We start from the raw sequence: 20,108 nt of genomic DNA, 5'->3' as shown, positions 1-20,108 counted from the left end.
TGTTGAACCTGTACGGATTCCCTTATCGGAGAAGTACATACCCTCCAATAACAGCACAGCCATGCTAACTACTTAATAACACTGATTTGCTTAAGCTGAACAGCCAATCAGACTGATTTCGCTTACCAACGCCATCCATCCCAAATTCAACATGCTTAAACGGCCGAAAAAGGCCTTCTCCGGCCTCCCCTTGCAGTATTAGCAAATAAATACTATTAAGAAGCATTAGCACTAAATAAACTCAGACACAGGCACACCAGATAATCAAAGTGAATAGGGAGCAGATAGGGGAGCACTGGCTGACTCGTCAAAAGATGGCAGAATTAAAGAGCCTTATGGTGGAGCCGGGGGACGACCGGACGGCTTGGGGAGGAATCATGTAAACGCTGAGCAAAGCGCTCAGGATGCGGTTCATGGACACTGAGGGATGGGCCTCTTTCGTGCCTTCGGAAGAAAATTTAAAACACATCGCCAACAGCCGCTTACAAGTACCTCAGGTGCTTTGAGAAGGCTGGAAAACAAGAAGCCATAATCCTTAGCGGCAACCAGAAGGGGCTTCTCTCAGCAAGGTCACTGGATCCACCATCCCCCACCCCCTTCCCCCACTGTAATTATTCTTGATACAAGGATTAATATATAATTCAAGGTGTGAGTCTTTTGTTATTAACTTTGCGACGGCAGGGGAAACCTTTTTGGATTATTTCAATTCCGAGTGATTACTTTGTGGCCCGGACCTGATTGCACAGCGCGCGGCGGGTTTACTCTCGCCATTGATTTCCCAGCCAATATTGAAGGGAGAGAGAGAGCTCCCGTGATACGCCGTCCTGTGCTCTTCCCTGCTCCTCTCGGTGGAAATCTTATTAGAGATGGAGAACGCAGCTCTTCTTCCCCGCTGCAATCCTGAGAAGAGTGCAAGGTTAACGGAGGAGAAAAGTTCTGCAAGACCTCAAGTACGGGTCCGGTCACACCCCACACAGTTACGGCCGTTACATTTTTATTTAATTGAAAATGCATTTTGTTTGGCTACAGTGTTGCGCGATGTGCCTACTTGAAAGCTAAAGTGATCAGTCAAAAGGAATGACTGGTCAAGAAAAATGTAAAGATATATTTTTATGAAAGATTTGATGTCTGTGTCTAATAGAGATTGGTTAAAATGTTGTTTTAAACTTTTCAGCACAAGCACCCAAGAAAAACTCTGGTTTTGTAGTATAATGATCCCATATGTGATTTGAAGGTGTATGACATCTTCATCATTTAATAATGAAATTCTGGACCACACTGGTCCATTGAAAAGTATGACCCTTTAAAGGTTGCATAGGTGATTTGCTTTTTTGGCCATTTTTGCAAAATTACTTGAAATCCTTATCATAACCCGCTTACAGCCACTGAGTTAGAAGTACTGACATGAAAATTAAACTTGTCAATCATCTGTGGAACGGGCAGGGCTCGAAAAACTCCAGCCAATCATATCCATTGCCACCGAGTTTCATTGGACAGTAAGTACGTCAATCAAACGGTCGTACTGCACTCCCCCTCCCCCGCGCCCCGCGCGCGACCCCTTCGTGCAGTACTCGTGACCCAGAGCTCGTGACCCAGAGCAAGCTCCTGTTTGTTGTTATCCTGCGGTAGCTACTGGAACTAGTTAATCCACATTTGGACCTAGCAGTAGAAGACAATTTCCATGGCAGACAAGACGCCACCATCCCCACCACCACCACCACCAGCAAAGAGAAGGAAAACTCTTTTTCAGAGAGTAATTTATAATAAAAACGCTGAAAGAGAAAAACTGAAATCAAGAATAATCCTAGGCGCTGCTTTCGAACGTTGGCGGCAACTGAAGGACGAGAAGGGTCTAAAAACCGATGCTTGTGTGGCGGTTGACCTAGTTTCAAAGTTTATACCGTTTATACTCGGTAATACCGGTGTGGAGACGAGTGTATTACTCGGTGTGAAAATGTCCACACCGCGGCAACCCGAGTGAAAACCAGGACTTCCAATACAATTATATGAAACAAACATACATTTTCTAAAAATAGTAATGATTTATGTGACCGTTTAATGTTTATAACATCTGGTGCAACCATAGCAGCGAGAACGTATTCTCAGCAGGGGGTGCTGGGAAAAAAAAAACTCAGCCTGCACTAGACTCGCAACTCGTTACATTGATAAAAAAAAGATGTATAGCAGCGCAGCTCAATTACACCAGTGCATGCGCGCACAGTTGAAAATCGATCGTTCACATCCAGCTGCTCACAGAACAAGTTTAGCGCACCACCGCTACCCTCACACTTTTTCATATAACCTTTTTTCAGCACTAGGTCATATGAGCATTAAATAAATGCTGCGTCTCAAAATGCCTTGGACAGCAGCGAGGATGACTCGCTTTGCCACGGGCCGAAACAGTTCGGAGCGACCACAGCCAGAGCGAACACAGCGGGGCAGAGGAGTGTCAGGAATAGTCTTTGGTGTACACATCAGTACGGCCTATTTGCACTACTGTTTAGTGGCAATGCAGTGTTTTATTCGATGCCTTTTTATTTTCGTATATTATTTCAATGAATACAATTTATTTATTCATAAAAACCGGATCTGGTCTTCAAATCTTTTTTCCAAATATAGGTCGTCTTACAATGGGGTTTGTGTTTATATTCGGACCAATACGGTACAGCGGGCGCTCACATGACGTTAAGCATTTCCTGGTGCATAATGTGACGCTTCAGAAACTAAAATCCCGTTTCTCCCCGTTGAACCGACAACACATAACCGGCGTTTTCAGAAATCTCCACTCTGGCCGGAGTTTTTAGAAATGATCGTTTTCTGTGATAAGACAGGGCCTCGGACAGGGGGTGTTGCAGCACCCCCAGCACCCCTACTTCCCGCGGTACTGGGTGCAACTTACAGCTGAATGTAGTGCCATGTTGTTAAACGAAAACCTACGCTAGCCTGGCTCGCTCTCGCGCATCTCTGTTCGCGCTCGTGCATGATTGCGCGTCCAGGTACTTGGAATGGGTGGAGTCAGAGTCAGCGTTGAAGGAGAGGGGGTAGGACCATTTGAGTTGTGTATTTTCAAAATCTGCTGGCGTTTCGCAAATCACCTACCCAACCTTTAAATAGACCTTGCAGTGAAACGCAGTATACCTATTTCATGAGTCAAGTAAACATTTTCACTATAATCTGCTAAAAAAGGTTCTGAAGTAGGACATTCATAAAGGATGTATTTTGCAATTGGATTATATTCACTGGGAAAGAAATCGAAAAAAAAACACACAAACAAACGGGCCCACAAAGTGCTGAGTCAGGTCCCCATTGGTTGCTAGCTAATGATACCAGCGCCTTTTGGATAGATCGTCAGTCTGCATCTTACCTCGGAGGCGAAGGCCAGCCCGGCCATATTAAAAGCTTAGCGCTGGTCGCCACTGCTCCGTTTGGCATGCGACTCCATCTCCGTGCGTTCATCATGGCGGACTCCCCCCCGGGGGCAGGCTTCCTGGCTCCGCTTATCACCGGCCTACACCTCCCGGCCCTGAGAAATCAACAGTCAGGATTTATAGATTTACCTCGGATTGGCTCGCCCCGTTTGTACCCGCCATAAATACGTATACAGCCTGGCTAATGCCACTGTGGGGAATAAACAAGGTTACAGCAGACAAGATGAGGCCCAGATTTAGTTTGCCGACTCGCACAGGGCGGTGGTCGGGGAGGGGGATGTGGGCCCAGTGAGAGGAAGGACTGGTGATGGGTATAAAGGGAGGAGTTTCCCTGATAACTTTACTTCAGTGGTGGGATGTGTGTTTACGTTTGGCTTCTTGAGGATATGCCAAAGCCTTTAGTCTCCAATTTGGTCATCCGGTTCTGATCATGCCTAGAGGTAAAGGTACCTCAGAGTCATGTTCAGAGTACACTGGCTCAAGATAATGTGTCTCGTTGCGGCTCTACCAAGCCAGCTCAAGAAGGCCTTTCGATGGACCCATTTAATGAACAGGGGACCAAACGATGATGGGAACTGATGACCTCGTAACGCATTCATCAAAGAAATTATGGATCAATTATTCAAGCGCAATAGTTTTAAAATGCTTCTCATTTGGACAAGTTTATGAAACTTGCAGGATGCAACACCATGAAAGATTTATTTTAAAGCCATCACCATCTTCATAATGAATGACAATACCTTAACAATTGTCACCTTTGGTCTTTTAACAACTTACACTGGGCACCAAACGTCACCTCAAATTAACCTAGCTCAGACGCTTACTGCGTATTTGCAGGCTAGCCATCGTTTTGAAATAATTTGATCAACGGCATAAATCTTTGACAGTATGGGGTCAGGGCACAGTAGGTCCCACTGGATGAAATAAGCATGGAAAAATATTTCAATTCCATTGCTATTTAAAATATCAGGTGATAAAGAATACTGGCTATCTGCAATGATAATACTGTAGTTGTTGAAAACCACATTGACACTTGCTTGACTCCACTGACTGAGAACGATTATTTAAACATGGAGGATATTTATGTGCGAGGCCTTTTTCCCAGCCAGGGAACTCCAGGGTACTGCGAACATAAGGGTAGGACTACTGCAAGAAAAGGAGCCAACACATACTTTACATTGCAGGGTAGAGTAGCATGACTCAAGGTTTCAGAGTATAATTTTCCTTCATGGCATAGCCAATGAGTGGATCAATGGTACTATACACCCTGCCTTGTCTCAGATCTAGCAGTCCTGCTATGCAGAACTTCTGGGGGGAGGATAGAGCCTGTGCCAGAAGTCAAATGCGGAAAGGGGAGGAGTTACGCCTATGTCCTGTTTCGTTATATATATATTAATATGTGAACATTACGGTGGCCATTCTAAATGTTTAATTTGAAACCTTTACAGACACATTTTCGAAGAATGACGGTTTCCCGAAAGGAAAACTTTCCAACGGGAAAAGTTTCTTTCCAACGGGAAAAGCTCACTAGTGCTACCGATTTTCACAATCCCCGTGAAAGCCTCAGCACCCCAGATGAAGCTTTCACAAGGGGATATTAATGTGTGACGCCAAATGCAATGATTATCTTTTTTTGTCATTAAAACAAGCAATGCATTGATTATCAGTAGACTTCTCAGGATTTGAGAGACTTCTTTTCTTATTAAAAGAATGGACCTTAAAGTTGCAGTGTAAATAATGTAGCGGCATCTAGCTGTGATGTTGCTCATTACAACAAACTGAATATCCTCTCCCCCATCCCCAACGATGTGGGAAAAGTTACGGTGGATTGTATGAAAACACAATTCTTATTTTCATTTGATTATATTTCTGCCAAGCCAGACCCCACTAAATTCGACACACTACAAATTGAAGATAATTTGTTTGTTAAACTGGTTCAAATGTTTTGTACTGTAACTGCACTCTTTCTGCGGAGGACTAATAGGCCTCTTGCATAAATAAACATTAAGTTAGCTGAAAACAGAACTGAACAAAAATGTTTGTGTAACTTGGATGGCTAGACAAAGAGTGGGATATTGTGCGGACGATAAAGACGGAAGCAAACATACATCTTTATATATGTCGACTTACAAAAGGTTATCTTTCATATCATTCAAATGATCCGTGATTAATGTCTTGACTTTCAATATTCCCATTGCGGGTGGCACATTTGTCATCGTTGAACAGAGTACGGCACAGATGGGAACTCTCCCTGGCGCTGGCGTTGAAGTATGAGTCGAGGGTGGCGCAAATGGCTCCGGCGCACCAGATGAGAACATGTGATTAATGACCACGTCTGCATGGAGGCTCACCTGAAGGTTCACCAGAGCTGAGCTCAAGGGGAGTTCATGCAATTAATGTAATGTCTCAGGTCACTGTGATCCGTGAGCTTGGTATTTGCAAAAACTCTAATCTGTCGTTATTGGCCTTCTCGAAAATGAAGTTAATGATATAAATGGTTCAAATTTAACAAATACTAATACCCACATCAAGTTATTCACAAGTCTATTCCAGGCGCAGCACGACTGCATTTTAACATTTACTACTTCATGAGATCTTACTTGGAGAAAACTGACTAATGCCAATCTCACAACCTGTACTGAGTACTGACCAACCCGTGTTGAGTGGTGGTCTCAACAACCAATTTTAAAATGTTTGGAGGTAAACGTCAAAAGCATTAGTTCACTCGACGAGAAGCATGACCAGTGCTCAAATATTCAAAAACAACATTTCATCTCTCATAAAGGCTATACCGCCTTATGATGAACCCCAATGAATTTGATCTCAATGTCCATGCCAAATGATTCAACAAATTACATATAAAATCACTACTTTTACAGTTGGACACCAAACCCACCATCAGAATTGAACACTAATCAACAAAGTATTCAAATTTATTCAGGCACCAAATAGGTTTGCAGTAACGCTTGTTGACCAGAAAGAGCCGAAACAGATTTAATTTCCCTCCCCCTCCTCTTCTCTTTACTCTACTCCATCTTTGATAATCACACAGATTGGGACAGCCAGATATTATACAGTACAGGTAAGCTAACCCAGCTCTGGCAATTTCTGGCAGACCAGACATCAGTATGTTTGCCGTCGCTGCAGTAAGTTTTTGTTTTTTTCCTTTTTCAATGTTGACACCCAACCATCTGCTGCCGATTTAATCCAGTTCCCATATACCTTCCCTCTCTTTATTTACTTGGCTGAAGTCTGAACTTTTTCAAGTTCCTCGGCTGCGAGGCTTATGATCAGTGACGATAAAGATATTCACTCAACTGCTCAACATAAGTTTGTTTTTCCAGCGTTGTGAGAAATGTGCAAATCATTCACCAATAGACAGTCGTTTGAACAAAAATATTTTTATTCAAATTCAGGAACATTAAAATTAGGTCTTCACCTCCACTGGTTTGCGTCACCTGTGATATAAATCAGATAGGATAGAGGGTATTGTGAAGCAAGGCTTTAGGAAGAGTTTTGCAAAATTTGCAAAGAAGAGAGAAACACACTGGGCTTCAATCTCTTTCTGACCATTAGTAAAATGTATTGCAGTGCATAATGATCGAGTCACCATGGGGTAGAATACAGGTTCAGCTTAACAAATACTGGTATTCCTGTGCAGAACAGCATTTAATGTTGAATATACTGAGATGTCCTCAATACATTACAACCATGATTCATGTAATGAGCCAGTGATAACCATTACTTCCAAAGGATATGCCAGAATAAGGATACAAACGATGCTGCAGGGCCACAATATCGAGGCTTGCCATCTTAAATAAATAAAGTGTTAAAAACTGTTACAAGAAAAACTACCACATGTACAACTACAATACATCCATACATAAAGACATGAGTTTGCTTTCTATGTTGGGCTCCAATAGTTTGTAATTGTGGTATTCTGTATGCAAAGACCAGTGTGTCCCACCTGCTGTATTCACCGTGGCCTGGATCCCTTCTTTGAGTCGGGAACATCTGCTTTGGGTTTAGCAGACCTGGCAAATTGCTGTTGGCTCAGAGTAAAGGGCATTGGTCATTTTCTATTTGGAAAAAATAAAAAAGGTACCTCATAGCTTTACTCTTAAAAGCACACCTTGCAGTTTATGTGCTAGATCCTGCTACTCCCAAACCGTTTGCAGGGAAAACTGTTTATTTGTTACTTAATGTAATGCAGTGTTCTGGTTTAAGAAATGGTTCAAATTGTTCTCTGTGTTTTCAATAGATTTTAAAGAGAAAACACTCATCCCAGACTTAGGCGGCCACAGAGATCTCTACTTCACCACGATAACATCTCAAACAAGCCATTAAAGTGCTAAAGTTTCTGCTCCGGAACGAGGAGGAAGAGAAGGATACCACGACGAGGGGCCTGTCATGGAGGACGTAGCCGTTGGTGTCCCGCAGGGCCTTCTCAGCGCAGCGCTCACTGGGGAGCCCCACGAAGGCCTGGCCCTTCATACGGCCCTCCTTCATTAACACGATGTCAAACCTGCAGGCACAGGGGGACACGAGGCGGTGAGTGGACCAGCCTGCTACGGTTCACTCAGTCCGGCGACCGAGGGAACGCCTTCATCCCAGTGGAGACAACAACCACACCATGTTGGGATAACAACGTCATAGCAGCATAGAACATATCAATAGGGAACAACACACCCAGAACGGTTCTCCAGTATCTAGTCGTATAATGACCACTGCTTCCTATCCAGTTTGAGTAGCAGTGCGGGATGGTGACACATATCAAGGGCTTCGATACAGAACTGTAGGATTTGGCGTCAATGTCACACTAAAGGGACATGGACCGACACTCATGAACTTGAATCTTTGGTAAGAAATATACAAATGCTGGGATTGCAGTAACATGCAGAGCGACTGACTGGCAAGAACATGAAAAGGAAGGCACGCAGAACATCAGCAACGTGGTGCACGCTGTGCCAGACGGAAAACAGTTCCCGGGAAGCAGAACAGAGGCTGCCTGCCTCCCGCTGGGGGTTGACATGAGAGCTACGTCATGCGAGCACAGAGGACAAACGCACTGTTTTGATCACAACAATTGCATCCACATCTTGCCGTCACTTTGTCTTGTTCCCCTCGCTAAACACACCGGCATAGGAGTGTCCAACGACTGGGACTCAAAAAGCAAGGCACGGTAGACAAAGACAGCCCCGGCCAATATTAACATGACTAGAATACTATGCAATCTTAAACGGTCCACTATGGAAAGAAACCGCATGGAATGGATGGGAACTAACTTAATGACGAGCATGGTCCAGTATATGAGCTAAATTCCAATACAGTCACGGAGCTAGTGGTGTCTGTGAGAGGATGACGTACATGTTCCTTTCTGCTTCTGATGAAGGGTCAATGTATCTCCCATAGATGAACTTCAGGTCCTGGGAAAAGAAAGCACCAGAAACAAGGACACAGTCAGTTCTGCCATAAATAAATAAACCGAAAACAGGCATCCTGAGAAGCATCCGTCCACCCGTGTATCCTGAGGGAATCTTCACCTTGCATTTGATTCTCTTGAGTTCTTGTGCAAAGCGAAGCGCAGCCTAAGCAAGCCCTTTCTTATGGAGTCAAGCATTATGTGCACTTTATTCCGGCATAGTCTGGGTCGATGCGAACATGGTAATGGAGTTTTGTTTTTAACTTATTTTTCAGGCAATGCATGAATGTATATAATGGCAATCTCTGACTTGTGTTTCCCAATGTTTCAATTATAAAAGTATAGAAATATAACGGGTTGAATAAGCATGATTTAATTTTCCTGCCAAGTAATGTAGCCTATATCGTGGACGTTGACATACAAAGACAAACCCAGATCAATAAGGTTGAAGAGAGGAATACCACCCACTTTCTCCTCCACTTGCTTAGCGATATTCTTCACGTACAGTCGGCACGTCGGCTCGCCCGCCTCATAGTTCTTAAACACAGACATCCTTTTAATCTCTGTTGGAGAGAAAGAAAGGGAGAACAAAGTGGTGAGCAACGGGTGCTGCATTTCAAACCGCCGCTGCAGAGGACCGCTGGACCCGCTCCATTAGGAATATCTGGGAATCTCGTGATGTCTACCCATTCAACCTTTTCCCCCCAATCCACCTGAGCATAGTTCCTCATATGAGTATATCTTTGTTCTCCTCATGTGCAAACAACTGTGAATACTAGCCACCTCAATTTTGAAGATATGCTGTTAAAAATGGATTCTCCTCAATTTTATGAAACAGAAGTATCTTGCCCTATACAATATGCACTATATAAACATTGGTGGACTGGCCAAGGCTTCAAGGTGGTGTTTCCATGGTGATGTTGGAATAGCTCATAATCACAACGTTTAGGACTCTAAGTTGCAACAAATTGTGTAGCGAGCCACTCCAAAAGCCAAGCCATTCTTAAATAGCGCGAAAGGTTCATATGTACCAAGATGAAATAAGACAATCACCTAGTCCTAGTTCATATTTACTAATGAGATAAGACACATAGACCTAGTGCTAGTTCATATTTACTAATGAGATAAGACACATAGACCTAGTGCTAGTTCATATTTACTAATGAGATGAGACACATAGACCTAGTTCATATTTACTAATGACAAAAGACACATAGACCCAGTCCTAGTTCATATCTACTAATGATAAGAAACATAGCCCTAGTTCATCTTTACTAATGAGATAAGCAGTGTGAACGTGTGCTACCATCTCTAGACAGCCGGCCTTTCTCCAGCTCCCTCCTGGAGATGAGGTGGGAGGGAAGGTCTTCCTCATCCTGGCTGTCCTGCTCCTGCTCTTGCGAAGCCGGGCCGCTGGGGTACAGCTTACCAAAGCCTTCGGCCTCCTCCTCTTCCTCAATGCCCCCCGTCGTCTCCCGCTCCAGTCCTTCTGGGAGAGCGAGTAAGAGATACAGAGAGAGATGAATGAGGTTTAACACCAACATCGACAAACATCTTCAGTAGATTGTGTCTTTCTTGGGTGGAATTAATCATTGGCTGGAATGATTAATGCATAATACATGGATGATCAGAACAGTGAATTTGCTGCGCTGTTTGCTAAAAGGAAAAAAACCTAGACAACTAAAATAAATCGGTTATGTACTTAAGACGAAAAACTACAAAATACATTGGCCATTTGAAGAATGGGATAAAATAAAATCGATCACAATGGGACCTCCCAAGAGGCGGGCCAACGCACGCACGCACGCACGCACGCACACACGCACACACGCACACACGCACACACGCACACACGCACACACGCACACACACACACACCAAATGGAATTACTAGGAGCATTCAGGCTGGACAAATCTGTGAATAGCAATAAATAGATAAATAAAAACCATGCCTGGCCGACATGCAACATATGTGCACTCAAGTAGAGATGGGGGTGCGGGGGGGGGGGGGGGGGGGCAGTCCTTTACACCGCTGGAAGAACACAACCTCCCTCATCCCCTCACCCCATCCTTTTTATTTTAGACTTGTTTATCAAACCCGGCGATAGCAACCACACTGATAGAAAAAACTGAATGAAATGAAAAATAGAAGCGGGACTAATCCAGAAAGCCAACTGTCACAGGTTATCTTGCCCATGCCTTTAGGAAGTCTGTGTGTACGCGTTTCCGTGTGGGTGTGTGTGTGGCTCTGGGTCTTACTGGGGAAGAGATGTCTTAGAGAGACGGGGAGCGGGAGGGAGAGAGTGAGAGAGATAAGGCACAGCGGGGGTTGCACGGTTGACAGGTTAACATGGCATCAGCGATACCACAGCCGGGGATGACAAGATACTGCAGCTGCTTTTTCGTTTTTCACCGGCTAGAAATCGCTGAAAACATTTCCCCTACTGTGATTCAGAGTCAGACAGACTGCAGGTGCAGCCTTCTCCTCCCACTTCTGGTTTGCGCTCCTAGTAACGAAGAGCAGCATGTGTCCAACGCAGGAGGAAAGAATTCAAATTAACTCCTTTTCCAAGGTGTTCTTGTTGTTCTTAACTTGCTCTAAAGGAGTACTGGAGAACAAAGCCAATGCTTTGCGATTCTCAATACCCGCACAGTACTTTTACCACGGACACCGTTATCAACCTTCTGGTGTCTGTTAGGAGTTAATATCAAATTGGTCTCGGTGATTAACCAACGTTGTTCCTGGGACCACGGAATGGTCCATAGTGGAGGGATGGGCTCAGACCTGCTGTGACAGGGTGATCGCCAGATGATCGTTATGTACAGCCTGTATATCTTTGGAGAGAGACTCGAGGTGGTACTGAGGAGGCCCTCTACCTGCACTGTCCGGGGCCGGTCCCACCGCGGGCCCCGGGGCCCCTCCGTCCAGTATGGCCGCCACTTCAGGCACCGAGATGTGGAACTCGATTTTCTTGGGCCCTGCAGGCTGGGGTTGCTCGAACACGTCCGAGGGGTTCAGCACGGGGCCTGGAGCGCTGAGACAACCACGCACACAATCATATACAACAAACCCACCAATAGACGGGTTCACTGGGTTAGGTTTACACCATACCATGGTTTTAACACCACATATTCCATAGATTTTGGGTTTTCCACGCATACATTTTCATGTACTACCAAACCCATCTTATCAACCCTAACTTAAACATAACCTCTCCGCCCTTCAGTTTTTGAGGTCATATGGTGCAACTTCTACATATCAGATACTCAATCTAGCTCAGATCAGAAACACAGATCAGCCTTTATTCTTCAGGGGAAGAACAACATTAAGTGACATGCACATCGTCGTGCTTCCAGTGGAAGACATAATACAATGTGCTGGTGGGAGCTATTCTTTAAAAAGGTGTATTATGGCTTGTACTTCCATAATTTACCCACTACTCAAGCGACCGAAACATTTTAATGTGCGTGTGTAGGGATATTCTACGATCATATAAACAATTAAAACAATGATCTTGTACACAATTTCTCTTTGGCAAGTCTACCTCATAAGTAGATGTATGAGGGGATGTAGTGTTATGGATGGAGGGTGGTTCAGCAGGGTACCTATGGGGGTCTGCTTTGGGGGGAGCAGAGAGTAGGTGCTGGATCCTGGGCTTCTTCCTCTTGGAAGTCCCTTTGGTTCGCAGGGGCCTTTTGCACGCCTGGTTGACCAGACCCATCAGTCGGGCAACCCTGGGTCAAACAGTCACAGAAGATAACCTGTTGAAAACACTCAACACACGCCTTTACATCATATGCTTAACAACATTTATGCAATTATTATACAATGTAAAATTTCATATACCATTTATATGTGGCAACTTTGTTTAAGAAGACTATCACAATTGAAATGATTGCATTATTAGTTACAGTGTCCTTATATATGTTTGGAAGGAACATATTCCTTTGAAATGTCTGAACAATAAAAAATGCCTCCTTTCTATAGCACTTGTTTCAACATGCATCCCTACGATAAACCCTTTGGCATCCAACCGGTGACCGCCTCACCTCTCTTTGTTCTCGTCGTCATCTCCGCTGTCGTACTCTGACTCGGGCTCGCTGGACAGGTCCATGTCCTCCTGGGGTAGGGGGGGGAAGTCGGGGGGGAAGGGTGGCGGCATGGGGCCGGGCGCCAGGTCGTACTGCGGGGGGAGAGGTACAGCTAGCGTTGGACTAGGGAAGCCTTCTTCCTGGTCCAACACATTATTTCTTGTATTCGTGAACCTTTAAAAAGGTCACTTGTTATTAATATTTTCCAGCTAATATGAAACAAATGCTTTGTAAACGGTATGCAGAACACGTACAAAAGAGTGCATTGGGCTATTGATTAACTGGGGCCTACCACAGGGGGCCGGGGTGTCACAGGTCCAAAGGGACATGGCAAATTCATCTTGTTCATCAGATGAAGAACCTGCAAAATAATGGAAGGAGCAAGGAGCATTTTGGTCAAATCGCAGTCCCAGCAGTCCTATTCTATAGCAGAACTTCTGAGGGCAAACGGTACAGAGTATTGGCCTGAACCCAGAAACAGCAGAGGCCGGAGTCACACCTTGTTCATTGTTTCAGAGATATTGTACTAAAGACAACTTGTGCAAATGGATGAAGCCTTCAAATGGGGATTTTAATAACCGTATTTCTACAGTGGTCAGGCCACACAGTGTTGAGAAACCTTAAGACACTTTCTTTAAAGTTAACTGCCGCTGGCCGAGTTTATGTTTGGCAATTACGCGATAACAGACCGCGCCTCCAGATAGCTGATTGGTCCAAACAAAAATAATTTGAAGCACCCCGTTCACGTTGGGATCGTCTGCCATCCAATTTTAGACATTAAAATAAAGTCTGATGAGCTAGACTAGTACAAGTATGGCTGTAAGCACTGGGACTACTTTTTCTGGTCTTTCTAAACGTGGCGCCAACTCTACCGTTGCTCTCCTACGGTACGGCAGCCTGTGCTGAGCTCCTTTCTTTAGATTCAGCTCACGTTTTTCCCGGCGGTTTATTGCACCGCATAAAAGTTTTCATATTTTCAACTTTGGGTGCAGAGCAGCAACGCTAGTCAACAAAAGACGACAAGAGAACAACATGTCCGACAATGACGAGAAGCAGATTTCTGCAGGGTAGGCATAATAGCTTATTTAAAAATTGTAAGAGCTTCGAGCCTTTTCAAGTCTATTTAAACTGTTTAAAATGTCACCATTGCACACGTAGCTTCGTTCCAAAAACAGTCGAAGCACTTCTCACAAAGCACAAAGCTCCCATGATTGTTTGGACCCTGCTCTCTGTGATCAGACCCTCAGTCATAACAATATCAGAATTGTGATTTTACTTATCTGGTCAGGCCTGATTCTACTCATCTAATCAGGCCTGATTCTACTCATCTAGTCAGGCCTGATTCTACTCAATCGGCAAAACATCTATTCAAAGAGCATTTATTGCACTGGTTATGACTGGTAAACAATTTCTAGAACAATATAACTGGAATTTCAAGAAACTATTTCAAGAAACGTCCTTTATTCCTGGAAAGTAGAATACAGTTTTTGAATCTCTGTCGAAATTCAACACAATAGCGCCACCAAGACATTGAAAGGAGAAATAGAAGCAAAGGAAATACATTTAACAGAAATAAAAAGAGTTTGAGCCCCAGAGGAAATATTAACCCCCATGCTCTTTCCTCCTATTTAATGGAGCTGGATCAGAAACTAACTACGGAATGAGAATTTATTTTAACTGGATTGAATGAGAAGCCGAGCACAGCCATGACACAAGTGTGTTACATGTTAACTTCCTTGTAGGTTTATCTTGTGTTGAATGCATGCAGGTCAGCAGATTGTATCAAAGAATACCTACAGATAATGTTTTTCTCCGGTACTATGTACTATGCATGCATGTACTCACCTGAACATAAAACTTTGGCACACTCAGGAGGGCATGCATTATATTTGCAAGGATTGCATTTGATGGGGGTGGGTATAAATATTTCAAACTGGGACTTCTTTGAAATTTCAACCTGGAAAAGGGGAAGGATGGAAAGAGAAATATGTTAGGCAACAGAAAGACCTGCTGTTGTAACATAAAAAAACAATACCCTGTTCAATACAGCTGTACATCTCAAAACAATGGTGAGACACAGCAGAAATAGGCATCCTAGCTGAACCCAGAAACAGACTTCTTGTTTAACACACACACACACACACACACACACACACACACACACACACACACACACACACACACACACACACACACACACACACACACACACACACACACACACACACACACACACACACACCTCGTCAGCATCTATGTGCAGTGTGTTCACGGGTAATCATGTGCAGTGGTGCCTAAATGAGGCGAGGCACAGCGAGAACAAATCTGATCCAGCAGCGTTTTCTAATAAGGCCTGGGCGGCTGGGGGGACGCGCGAGGGCATATAATGTCCCCCCGCTGCTCGGGGTCCCCGTGACCACGAGTGAAGTGGGCAGGCGGCCCTCTGGGGATGAAGGCGGGGATGGGACCGCATATATAATAAAACCCCATTAGTGAGAAAACATCTGTAGACCGACAATGTGACCACCGAGCGGGTAATAACGGCCCCCGCCACAACAAGAACAACCGGGCAGGAGCCAACCGCATGTGACTCTCACATCGAGAGTGTCGTCTTAATCCAAAAGAGGGGGGAGGGCCGATTGCTTTGCTGGAAGCGGCCAAGCTTCTGTCTGCCTTCCAGCGGAGGGGGGGTATGGAGTGCCACCTGGTGCTACAGGTAGGACAGGTAGGACAGACGGCCTTGTCAGGGTGCTGGCAGCCGGCAGCACCCTGCTCGGAGCCTCTAATTGGCCGGGAAGCCGGCTGACAGCTCCTGACCGGGCCGCTCAGAGTCACCGGGGGGGGGGGGGCTGCAGAGCGGAGCCAGCCCGCTGGAAGCAGAGCTGACAGCGCTCTGACCGGGCGTCCAGCCTGTGCCTTCCCCTCAGGGCGCTACAATATGGCAGGATCACAGTCATTTACCATTTTTGATAGATCATGCAATAGCAATATAACCGCCTTGACAACACTTAACATAAGAGTCCTTGTTAGTTGTTGCAGTGTAATTATAAGCAATGTAAAATGGCTCAAGGTTTATAGTTAAAATGCTCATAAAGTGTGGTAGACTTTTGACCTCACAGTTATATGATAGATGTAGACAACTTTTTCCTGGGGATGGCGGTTGGGTACATTATATTCAAACTAGCTGGAGGAGAAATAAGTTGTCATTGAGACTGAATCCCCGGCAAACCTTTTCAAGTCATGTGCATAGCACAGACTTCACTGGTTGCCAACCAATATATTCAAGCGGCCATTGATTAAACATTCCCTTGCTTCTAAAAGTCCTATTTTTTTTGTTTCCATTATTAAGATGATCATATGATGATTCACAACATTATCCAAAGCAATGTACACTGGTACACCATGGTTGGTACCCTTCTACCCATTCTCAGAGATTGTGAAAGACATGGATTCGTTAGAAAACATGCAAGTGGGAATCTCTCGAGAACTGCTGCCCCTTTCGGCATGGTTAACAGTCTGACAGTTGTGTTGTTGTTTTGAAATCAAGATACAATGAAAATCGAAAGTGGATTTAGAATAGAGATATTGCTCTTACCCTATATGTGTATTACTGTTTCTGTATTGATTTGTGTATATCAAACACATTTAGAAACACTATTTGAGAGAAATTGATTATTTCAGGCCTCTGTGGTACTGACCGAGTGGTAAAAGTGGTCATTAAATAATTTAAAGCCAACGAGCTGAGGTCAACAAGTGCAGCGCCAACAAAAGTGTCAGTTGTCGTTTTTTTCTGCTTATCTGGATGTTTTCGGGGATCCGGTTTCTCCTGAAACTTTGATTGTATTTCCCGAGCAGCCAAGTGCTTATTTAGCCCAAAAGTCTTGAGAACTTTGATGCCAGAAAAAGTTTTTGCAGAGGAAAGAGATATTTGTTTAAATATTTAGTGTTGAGTCTGAAGTCAGCCTGGTTATGCAAGCTCAAATGGCCATCCCTGATTTAAACACGGATCAACAACTTACTTTACAAGGCAAATACAAATGTGGGCACAACACCACACAGCTGCCCAAAGAGAAGAACAGGGATAACAGATTAGGTCCGGCCAGAGGACTGGATGTCGGTTATTATTGTGTTTCAAGGTCCCTTGGCATGCTACTTAATGGATGCTTTTATATAGGCGTTAGTGGGCCCCTAATACAGTATTTGAAGACGTTCCAGAAATTTAGCCTTGGTGCAGAATTACAGCCACTACGAGCCAGTCTCACAATGAGCTTTCCACAAAAGTAGGCAAACACAACTTTTGGACGTGTTCTGTAAATATTCTAGACCACTCCAGGTGCTCTGGCGGAAATCCTGGAGCTCTATATCTAAATGATATAATATATCTAAATAATATAATATATATTATCACTGCCGAAAGCTGTGTGCGCCTCCGGATGATATTATGAATCTCAAACGACTGCGTCGGGTTCTCCGACGTCTCTGGTTCTCCCACATCAATCTGAAGTAGGCTGTTGCCGTTTGCGGACTCCCGGTACTTCCACAACGAGAATCGTAGTGGGGGTTATCTCGGCCAGGGTTGAGAAGGAATTGGGGGGAAGGATCTTTGGCTTTGACTCTCTGAAGTCCAGATTGAACCACCGACATTGAGGAGAAAGGGATTGTTGCTCGGGATTGAATCCCACCTGAGCCCCGCTGCCGGGCGGCAGCGTTGGAGCACCACCGCCGACATGCAAGAGAAAGACATTAATGTCCACGATTATCTCCCGCCAGAGCCCCGCTGCCAGGGCACCAAGCAGCGGGGCTCAAGAAGTTAAAAGGGGATCTTTTAGCAAACATATACAAGAAACATTGATAGTATTAGTATCTAAAACAATCAAAAAGGTTGGATAACAGTGAAGGATGAGCCTTACCCAAGGCCAGGTGCCACTCCGATCTCTATGAGGGGTATGCTTGGCTGTTTCTTCTTCTCCTCATCGTCACCTGTAGCTCTGAAGACGATAGGGGTCATTTCTTTACAACCAAGTGGGAAGGGTTTTCAGTCAGAACAGCTAGTGAATGTAGCAAGTGACATGATAAGAGTCAAAGGTCATCCATGGCCATAAATGGCTTCCCATGGCACCAATGTGAAACTATTTGTAATTTACCCAGCTAAAATCCATTACTCAGTTTACAATGATCCGAGAGGTAAAAAAATATTTTTTCTTATTATAGTTTCATGCAGTTTTTTTGAATTGTTTTTATATTTTAATGAACAATCCCCACCTTCCCGATACTGGTGGGTCTTTTAACACAGTGATCTGGTCTTGGCCCTTGGCAAACTCCACAACAAGTGTGTGACTGAGGATCTGCAGCTGGTGGAGCCGGTTCAGGGCCTGGAAGGGATGGTGAGGTCAGAGCAGATACAAGATGTCCCCCAACTGGCTGTACATGTGAAAGGCGTCTTATGGAGACATATTGTGAGGAAAGACGATGAAAGACGAAGATCACCTTTGCTGCAGACTTCTCACTGCCGAAGGTTGCATATGCAGCATGTTTCTGTGGAGAAAGTAAGCGAAAATAAAATGTATCATACCCAACGTGTAACGGACGGGTCAGCACACTCAGCTTGTCAATAAGACCATTGTGCCATTGTATTTGGTCGTTTGCCTTAGGAATACAGACATCCCAAGCCTCCCGGAAGTTCCGGGAGTCTCCCTGACCCAAGCAAATCATGTACAATCTCCCGGAAATCCAACCAAGCCAGCGAGAAAGAGAACGTGCAACGATTGAGCGTGTAGCGCAACGAATGAGCGTGTAGCGCAAGAGGGAACTTGGTAGAGAGATGAGTGCTGCGTGTGTGTCAAGAGTGTGCTGCACGTGATGTGGGGAATAGGGTTGGGTTTGGTTGGGTTGGCTGGGGGAAAGGGCGGTGCGTGGGGGGTCGGAAGCTCCCTGAAAGGAGTTTCTGCAACTTGGGAACCCTGGGAATATGACAATCAAATCCTGGTAATTTCTAGACAAATCTCAGCTACAATTGACCATTCAAACACGAGTTGGTGACAGGATGGTGACTGGAACATTGTTGGTTTCAATAATCCTTAATTAAGTAACTTATACGAAAAAACAGACAAAACAGTGATTCATTCATTCACAATGCAGGAGTCAAACAGGCACCACCTACCAGTGAGCCTTTGTCTGAGAAAACCCTGACTGAGGAGGCTCCGAAGTACTTGAGTAGATCCTCCTTCTCCTCTGGACCCAGCTCGGACGGTAGGTGCCGCACAAGCAGAGTTTTACTTTGATTTGCCTTGACCAACCCGTCATCCTTGTCCATTTCACTACAGGACGGAAACAACAACTCAGCACAAATAAACGTCTTGTCTTTCTAACTGGAGTCACATCTTTGCAATACACATGCACACACAGATATTTTCAAATATTGAAAACGTTTAAATACAAAGATTCGTCGTGAATATATAATAAGTGTTTTGAATGCTTACAAGTTTGCTAGCAGAGACAACACACCAGATATTGTGAGGTTTTGCTGCGTTAGTTATCGTTGAGTTAATTCATTGAAAATAATTCAGTGGTTGAATGCATGCGATTACTTTACGAGTTGAAATCTTACCTCTGCTCAATGTGGGGTTTGGAAGCTAGTAACGAATCGAATCAGATATATTTCACTTTAATGACACAATAAACCCCAACTTATAAATGAAACATTTGCCAATTGAAGTGAATATTCACCAAGCTAGCATTAGCTCCGGGCATCAACAACACATGGTCTACTTCCGCATAAACAATTGATGATTGGTTGTTCAATCTGGACTCGACTCAAGAAGCTCAGCCATTGGCTACTCATATATACGTCACTTTCGTCAGATGCAGTCTGAAGTGTGTCTTCTTTCTGACCAGCAGGTGTCGCCATCCACACGGAAATGAGTGCTGGATTTGCAAATTGAACGATTATTAGTTCACGGTCTGACACAGTGCCCTCTGTGTCACCATGGAAAGGGGAGGCTTTATTTAGCATCTTGCACAATCATTACCTATTATAGATGGATGGATGGATGGATGGATGGATGGATGGATGGATGGATGGATGGATGGATGGATGGATGGATGGATGGATGGATGGATGGATGGATGGATGGATGGATGGATGGATGGATGGATGGATGGATGGA

The 20,108-nt window shown here is 44.5% G+C and overlaps 1 protein-coding gene across 4 annotated transcripts; it reads right to left on the bottom strand.

The window, feature by feature from the left end:
• Nucleotides 1–5,685: 5,685 nt before the first annotated feature.
• rnpc3 (RNA-binding region (RNP1, RRM) containing 3) lies at nucleotides 5,686–19,742 on the bottom strand. Of its 4 annotated transcripts, XM_056584630.1 has the most exons (17): nucleotides 19,669–19,727; nucleotides 19,550–19,574; nucleotides 19,103–19,259; nucleotides 18,430–18,477; nucleotides 18,205–18,314; nucleotides 17,853–17,930; nucleotides 14,788–14,899; nucleotides 13,235–13,303; nucleotides 12,901–13,034; nucleotides 12,457–12,585; nucleotides 11,728–11,885; nucleotides 10,157–10,339; nucleotides 9,319–9,413; nucleotides 8,796–8,854; nucleotides 7,821–7,953; nucleotides 7,396–7,473; nucleotides 5,686–6,886 (listed from the first exon to the last, which is right to left on the bottom strand). In XM_056584630.1, the coding sequence occupies exons 3-16, from the start codon at nucleotides 19,253–19,255 to the stop codon at nucleotides 7,405–7,407; spliced, it is 1,530 nt and encodes a 509-aa protein (XP_056440605.1). In that variant the 5' UTR covers nucleotides 19,256–19,259; nucleotides 19,550–19,574; nucleotides 19,669–19,727; the 3' UTR covers nucleotides 5,686–6,886; nucleotides 7,396–7,404. The 4 variants fall into 4 exon arrangements, with proteins under 4 accessions (XP_056440605.1, XP_056440604.1, XP_056440603.1 ...); XM_056584629.1 differs by having other exon boundaries at nucleotides 5,686–7,240; nucleotides 19,550–19,734; XM_056584628.1 differs by having other exon boundaries at nucleotides 5,687–6,886; nucleotides 19,550–19,742.
• Between the last annotated feature and the right edge of the window lie 366 nt (nucleotides 19,743–20,108).

This window comes from Gadus chalcogrammus, chromosome 23, assembly GCF_026213295.1.
Source record: "Gadus chalcogrammus isolate NIFS_2021 chromosome 23, NIFS_Gcha_1.0, whole genome shotgun sequence".
Classification (NCBI taxonomy): domain Eukaryota; kingdom Metazoa; phylum Chordata; class Actinopteri; order Gadiformes; family Gadidae; genus Gadus; species Gadus chalcogrammus.
The sequence above is the reverse complement of the archived record's forward strand: the minus strand, read 5'-3'. Positions and strand labels throughout refer to the sequence as shown.